This window comes from Priapulus caudatus, unplaced genomic scaffold, assembly GCF_000485595.1.
Source record: "Priapulus caudatus unplaced genomic scaffold, Priapulus_caudatus-5.0.1 Scaffold101, whole genome shotgun sequence".
Classification (NCBI taxonomy): Eukaryota; Metazoa; Priapulida; class Priapulimorpha; order Priapulimorphida; family Priapulidae; genus Priapulus; species Priapulus caudatus.
This window is the reverse complement of record NW_014577162.1, coordinates 363,803-371,715: the sequence shown is the minus strand read 5'-3', so window position 1 is coordinate 371,715 and position 7,913 is coordinate 363,803. Positions and strand designations below refer to the sequence as shown.

At 41.5% G+C, this 7,913-nt stretch overlaps 1 protein-coding gene across 2 annotated transcripts in view; it reads left to right on the top strand.

Moving 5' to 3' along the window:
* The window catches only part of LOC106805143 (mitogen-activated protein kinase kinase kinase 2-like), a 22,174-nt gene that overhangs the window by 8,994 nt on the left and 5,267 nt on the right, over nucleotides 1-7,913 (top strand). For both annotated transcript variants that reach the window (XM_014806635.1, XM_014806636.1), the window contains 8 exons: nucleotides 496-645; nucleotides 958-1,025; nucleotides 1,263-1,369; nucleotides 1,887-2,123; nucleotides 2,658-2,806; nucleotides 3,505-3,630; nucleotides 6,126-6,255; nucleotides 7,305-7,479. In XM_014806635.1, the coding sequence (XP_014662121.1) occupies nucleotides 496-645; nucleotides 958-1,025; nucleotides 1,263-1,369; nucleotides 1,887-2,123; nucleotides 2,658-2,806; nucleotides 3,505-3,630; nucleotides 6,126-6,255; nucleotides 7,305-7,479 (1,142 nt within the window). The remainder of the gene's footprint in view (nucleotides 1-495; nucleotides 646-957; nucleotides 1,026-1,262; nucleotides 1,370-1,886; nucleotides 2,124-2,657; nucleotides 2,807-3,504; nucleotides 3,631-6,125; nucleotides 6,256-7,304; nucleotides 7,480-7,913) is intronic.

Below are 7,913 nucleotides of genomic sequence, written 5' to 3'. Positions count from 1 at the left end.
GTCTTGCTATTTTTTGCTACTGGGCCAGCGCTGCGTTAGTGCTAGCAATGGATCACGCGGAAAGTGCATGGTGATTTTATCTGGTCACGATCAGTTTTGCGACCAGGGCAGGGTGTGTTCTGCAGTAGCAGGAAGTTATGAGGGAAGTGTGATTTAGTTACAGGGGTAGGGGAAGTATGTGAATCAGATTATTTTACCTACTCGTGTTGGGGTTAGTTTCCATGCATTTTGGTCATTTCTTATAAGCTATGTCTCGGAAATACGTGAAAACTTCAGACTAGCAAGTAGAATCCTTTGGCATCAACGCGGTGGCCCTGTGCTAGGCGCAAGTGTGTTCCTGTAGTTCACGTAAGAATTACACTGCCGGTGAGAGCGCCTTCAGTTGCACTGTTACAATGAGATTCAGTGGTGATGGATAGGTAAGCGACCAACACCTTCCCCGGTTTCTGTGCTCCTGTGCGCAGCGTCGTCGTGACGTCCTCGTTGATTTTCCAGGGTAATTCCGGCCACCGAGCGGATTCTCCGCCTCCAGGTTGTGTTCCGACGGAGTGGGACAACGACGGCGTGCTGACATCGCAGCAGGGAAGGCCGAGGTTCTGCGGCGAATCTAAGGAAGGCATGTTCATCCCCGAGGATCCCGAAGAGGTGAGCATTGGTGTCTTGTACGGTAACGGTCGGTGGGCGGTACGATACGTAGAGGTTCGGTGCGTTTTGTATGAAATGATTTTACCGCGTCGTTTACACCTAACGTGTTATTTTGAATCGAATTTCATCATGGTACTACTACCTGTTTATGTGATATGATAATTGTGTAGTTATGTTCACGCTACTATACTTGTTTAAGAAGGCTGTGCACTAAAAGGACTTGTTTTTGTCATAAATGCAGACATTTGCGAGGGATGATAAACATAGAGGTATATATATTAAACTTATCCTATTGTTATATCTTACCTACAGTTCAGCAGTTCAGACCTATCACGATCGAGTAGTTATGCATCTATTGGTAGCTTGCACTCATTTGGAAGGTAAATATTGCTGCTGTAATGCACCTATAAATGACAACTATTCATTAGAAAAGGCTTATAAAGCTATGTCAAGATAATGTCATATGCCACTCGTATAAAGTGAATAAGAATATCTTGAATTTAAAACTTCACATACCGTTTGTAAAACCACCTACCTTCAGTATTGTTTAAGAAAAAGGAATTTAGCTACGTGAAGTGGGTGCACCGCATTTTTTAAATGCTCATTTTTCTGCGCAGCAATAATACTTTTCCAATACGAGGCAAACCGCCTGAGGCGAGACAGCATGACTCTAAAGGTGGAACGTTTCCAAAGAGGCTCTCTCGTCACAGAGAGGACGATTTAGGTACAGCACACCCACTGAACTCTTATACAGTCAAACCTGTCAAGGCGTCACTGTAGGGAAATCCCAAATCCTTTATAGATGTAACTTCTATAAAAGTGGTTTCCCTGTGTGACTGCCACTCAGGGAAACACAAATCTTTTATAGATAAGTTTCTGTTCTATAGAAGTCTCTGCTAATCTGGGTTTGACTGTATCTCAGTAAATATCTGTGGTCAGAGTTGACACCTTGAGGAAAGTCCTGCCAATTACTAATTATATTGTTGAAATCCTGCAACCCACAATGATTTAACTTTTGATACCTTTTCATACACTTAAGATGGTTAATGCCTACTAATTTGATAATAATGACTAATGATTGACTATCCTTAAGCCGGTCAAAATGCAACGGTTGGTTAATACTTGTTAATATCAATTAGCTGGTTAACAATCCATTTAATAATTCGTGAAAGCTCGCTAATTCCCGACAATATCGTGACCGAGGCTCTCGCGTTCAGTTTCTTACGTTTGCCTTCGCGCAGAGAGGAACACGGTTCCGCGAGCGAGGAGAGGAGGCCACCCTAGTCCGTCGGAGCTGAGGCAGCACAGCAGCATCACGCAGCACAGGTCGAGCAGCGAGCGCTCGCTGAGTGACAGCAGCAGCAGCAGCGGCCTCGCGCCAGAGTTCGACTCGTACGGCGACCGGCAGAAGCGCGGCAGCGACTTCGACATCGCCTCGCTGTCGTCCATGTCGATGCGAGATCCCGACAGTGCGAGATGTAAGTGAGGAGGAGGCGGTGCGGACGAGGCGGCGGCTCGTGCGCCGAGTGGTTTCCCTCCTGTTAGGGCGGGTTGTTTGTTCTGCTTGGTTAGCAGCGTTTTGATCCTGTAAGGGTGGTTGGACACGTTTTGACTTGTTAATGGTGGCTGTGCGTATTTTCATCCTGTAAGTGTAGCTTGTTAATTCTTTTTCCCCGGGGGTTGGGGCTGTGGGTAGCCTGTGAGTGTTGGTTGGTAAATTTACTCCTGTTGAGAATGTGAGTAGGCATGTTTTCATTCTGTAAAAATGGGCATTTGGGTCATCCAAGTTTTGTTGTTGTGTGGGATGCTATTCATGGGTTTTCAATCTTGAGAAGTGCATTGCATCTCACCTAGAACAGCAAGTGGAATTCAATTATCGATGAAATTTGGTCATGTCCATTCCAATCCTCATGAATGGGTGATTATCGAAAAAATCTTGTTGACCCTCAATGATGGCTTATGTGCTGTCTAAATTTAGGTAACACTTTGTAAACTTTGTCCTTCTTTCACAGCACCCAGAGCGCCGACAAATTGGCGGCTGGGTAAACTGCTGGGTGCTGGAGCCTTCGGGCAAGTCTACCTGTGCTATGATGCTGACACGGGGCGTGAACTGGCTGTGAAGAAGGTCCAGCTCTCCCAGCACAACCACGAACAGAGAAAGGCAAGTACCGAGATCGTGCATTAATGAACTGTGCTGTAGTAGTAGTTGTAGCAGGAGTAGTAGCAAAATAAGTAGTAGCTACAGTACCAAGAGTAACAGTAATGGCAACAGCAGCAGCAGCACCATTAGTAGTAGGCCTAACAATAGCACATATGTCGTAGTAGTAGAAGAAGTAGTTATAGTGGTAGTAGTGGTAGTGGTTGTTATAGAGGTAATAGTGTGACTGGTAGTTATAGTAGTAGTAGTAGTAGTGGTGGTAGTAGTAGTGGTAGTGGTGGTAGTTATAGTGGTGGTGGTAGTGGTGGTAGTGGTGGTTATAGTGGTAGTGGTAGTAGTGGTGGTAGTAGTAGTGGTAGTGGTGGTGGTAGTGGTGGTTACAGTGGTGGTACAGTGGTGGTGGTAGTGGTGGTTATAGTGGTAGTGGTGGTACAGTGGTGGTGGTAGTGGTGGTTATAGTGGTAGTAGTGGTAGTGGTGGTGGTAGGGGTGGTTATAGTGGTAGTAGCGGTAGTGGTGGTGAGCAGTAGGCAGCGACATATGCTCAACTTCAGACTAGCAAATTGTAACCGAAGTAATCTTGAGTAACTACGGAAATTTAAATCTTCCTATAATCGCGTTTTACGTAATAGTGTACGGTTGCCCTATACTATATACCGATTTTGATGTCGGGAAACTAATAAGTGTGGTGTTGCCTTGCAGGAGGTGATAGCACTCGAGTGTGAGATACAGCTGCTGAAGAACATGCGACACGAGAGGATCGTTCAGTACTTTGGTTCGTTACAGGACGAGCATGAACTATGCATCTTCATGGAACACATGACGGGGGTGAGCATTGTCCGTAGTCATGGCAACACAAGCGCGACCAAGCTTCCATTACAATCGTGACTGTTGCACTTGTCTTCATTGATTAGTCACATTCATTAGAATAAAAAAAAACAATTAGTATTAAATTGGAATAATTTGGTTAATTACTTACGTTTAGTTAAATTATTTGAAATTGCTTAGTTCTGTAGTAATGTGTTAACTTAGTCATTGTATCTGTGTGCTGTGATGTACACACCATGTTGGATACTGCAAAATATCAATATTGTGTATTATAGTGTGTATTATATTGTGTACTAGCGAGATACCCGGCGTTGCCCGGGGAAATCAGTGGCGTTACTCAGTTGGTGACCGCTTGGTTGAAAGGAAAATACCTAAAAAAATCAAACTATTTATCTATCCATGCATCCATCCATGCATCCATCCATCCATCGCATTCCATGCCATGCCATGCCATCCCATCCCATCCCATCGCATGCCATCTCATCGCATCCCAGGCCATGCCATGCCATCCCATCCCATCCCATCCCATCCCATCCCATCCCACCGCATCCCATCCTATACCATCCTATCCCATGCCATCCCATGCCATGCCATCCCATCCCATCGCATGCCATCCCATCCCATCTCAACAGTAAAAAATAATAAAAAATCAAAAGATAAAAGTCATTAAAATAAAAAAGTCAAAAATTATAAATAATAAAATGAAATTATATAGAAAATATTTGATATGTAACCTACATAGGCTTCCGTGAAGTGTTCCCGCCAGTTTGCGCTATCATTATCATCTACCATAGTTTATTCTGGATTTTTACTAAACGTTTAAATGTGGTAAAAAGATTTAAATTTTGAAATTAACGGTGAATACGCAGAAGTACATACTAAACAGTCCAAAAGTAAAGAAACAAAGCATTTCTTGAGGTGGGATTCGAACCCTGAATCAATGGTTTAGGAGTCCGATGCTTTATCCATTCGGCTACTGGGCCGTTAGGGTTGGTTATACACCATGGATTCACACGTACGTGATGTATAATGTTAATCTGTACGCCATCTATTGATGAATAGAATTTTTATAAATTTTTAACTTTTTAACTTTTTTGAAATTTGCGGAGTTCTCTAGTTATGCGCGAACACACAAATTCGGCTGAACAACTTTATATATATAGATATGTAGTTGCTTGGTCTTGCCATGTGCAAATTACATTTAATGTTAGGGACTTCCTACATTTTAAGCAGCAAGCAAAACAATATGAAATAGTGAATGAATATTTCCCTTTAATGTTTAACTGGGCAGTGTGACATTTATCGTTCATGAAATTGATAGGTGAGGTTGTAGTGTCATAATTGCCGTATTTACGCGTGTATAAGTCGCACCCCATGTAATTCCTTGAAAATTCGTACAAAATTAATTTAATGAAATATAATTACTGGAATATGTATTGGTATTGAACATTGGTGTCACGTTGAGCATTGGATAAAAGTTAAAACAGGTTGCCATATTGCAACACATTTATTGTCAAAAGTAAATTATGAACATAATTATGGAACAATTGTAAAATGCATGCATGATGTTAAGTATAACCATATAGAAGATCAATATTAAGATCGATTAAGAATCAGTAAAAGGCTAGAAACCTTACATTTGCTTATCAGTCGGGTGATAATGTCGGTAGTTTCAATATATGGATGATATACAGTTGGCAAAATATGCTGGATGTCGGATCCCAACTTTTTTTATTGAATTTAGGTATAAAAAAGTGCACCTTATACACGAGTAAATACGTTAATTTAATACACTATGATTAAATTAATCACTGTTCAATCAATCGAATTCCATATGTTATTTTTTGCATCATTGTAAGATGTGGTTGGTTGTCATATGTCATTATCATGCCAAACATTAGGGTCAATCTCAATGCATGATTGTCACTTATCAATATCATTATCATCCATCATTATCACAGCATTATTGCACGTCATTGCCTTGAGTCATTATCGTTTACATTGTTGTCATCCCTCATTGCCCTGCATTATTAGTATGCATCATTGTCACAGTATTATCACGCATCATTGTCTTGAATCATTATCACTTGAATTATTATCATGCCTCATTGTCTTGCATCGATATGTTACATCATTCTCATGCCTTTTAAATCACGCATCATTATCTAGTGTCATTGTTACACATGTGGCGTTATCACACATCATTGTCACTCATCGTCGTCACAGGCCGTCACGCTTTATCATCACACATCGTTTGTGTCTCATGTCGTGCATCATTACCTCAGATGTCTCATTATCACATCATTGCCACGCATCATTTCTCGTTGTCGCACGTCATCATTGTGCGTGCGTTCATTATAACTCGTCACATCCGTGTAACGTTGTAACGTCGTGTTCTAACGCTTATTATTTCGCATCACTGTCGCGTCGCGCACACGGCGCACCCGCTGCTTTTTTTTTATCTCGCGCTTATCGAATTTTCATCTCGTTTGCAGGGTTCTGTGAAGGATGAAATCCGAAGCTACGGAGCACTAACCGAGAGCGTTTGTCGGAAGTACACGCGCCAGATACTCGAAGGCATTTACTTCTTACATTCCAACATGATAGTCCACAGGGATATTAAGAGTAAGTTTCCCGCACGCCAGCCGGCTGCACATGTCGCGTCGGCATATGTTTGAACGCGTTTCGTGTTAGGTAAAGCGATCGTGTGATGGGCCAGTATAGCGTGCGCGCGGCATCTGTGATGTGAACCTGCCGATCTCATATTTTTTTACATGATTTTATCTAATTTAATTTTCTTATTAAATTTTTTTTTGTACGTGTGAAAATTTGGAAAACGTCTGAGAGTCGTCGCTAAGTTTGACCTCCATGTTTGCTTGAGCCTCACTGCAACCACTGCGGTATCTTTATAAAAAAAATTGAACGGGGCATCAATACAAATGAGTTTACTGTTTATTTTATGTGTGTGGTTATATTCGATGGCAAGACGCAGATGTGAAAACTTGCGGTAGTGGTTACATTTCTTCGTGTTATACAGCCTACAGTGATAATGATTTCAGTTCTGTAACGTTCACCTTAACAGTGAATCAAATGCAAAAAGTAAAAGGTTCAACCTTTAAAATTTCTTTCTAGAAGGTTTTTTGCCATTAGCCTGTCCACGAAACACCTTGGGGTTAGTCTGAGTAACATTAGCTGTTTGAATCGTATGGTTCAGCATCATCAACAAAAACCTTCAAAGGAAGAAAGATATGCTTTGCTTATTTTTACTTGACATTTATCAGAGTATCCGAACTACATTACTGATCACAGAGCTTAGTTAGGCATATCATGTTTGAAATACTAATACGTGAGCTTTAAGGTACAGTGAGTAGCATAGGTTTTCTATGCAGCAAGCAAGATTATTTTAAATGCATATCAACTTTATTAACAATTATTTATAGACTTAACGATTGTATATTAACTTGAAAGACAGATATTATGAAACCTACTATTGTAGGTTTCTCAATGTACATAAGCAAGTAGATTAAGTAATTATTTCGCTCGTACACACCAGGTTATTTGTGTATGTAAAGTAATAATTTCACATATACTCACCAAGGTGCCAATATTCTGCGTGACTCGACTAGAAACGCGGTTATTTCTGTGCGTAAAGTAATAATTTTACACTTACCAAGGTGCCAATATTCTGCGTGACTCGACTGGGAACGTGAAGCTGGGTGATTTCGGAGCATCGAAGCGTCTGCGCACCATCGTAAGCCAGACTGCAATCAAGACTGTGATAGGTACTCCATACTGGATGGCTCCGGAAGTGATAAATGGCGATGGTTACGGCCGTAAAGCGGACATCTGGTGAGTCGCTCGCTAATCATCCATGTCCCCGATCGACCAATCTTACGGATAACGCTGTACAGTACTCGTGCCTTGGAAATAATTCACGGAAATGAATAGATTTTCATTAATAAGAAATAATAACATTTTTATCAAAATGTGCAATTTTTTAATCCTTAGCTAACGAAATTTCTATGTTAACACGTTGCCTACGAACAAACAAGCGTGGCTAAACTGCCTCGTTCAATATTTTACCTCGCTGTACATCCCAGACCCGCACTGGGAATGTCGCTTTTATTCCCAGCCTCATGTCGCGAGCCGCCATGAGAAATCGTGTGCATTCTCTTCACTCGCTCTCTCTCTCTCTCTCTCTCTCTCTCTCTCTCTCTCTCTCTCTCTCTCTCTCTCTCTCTCTCTCTCTTTCTCTCTCTCTCTCTGACACACGCTTTCTCTTT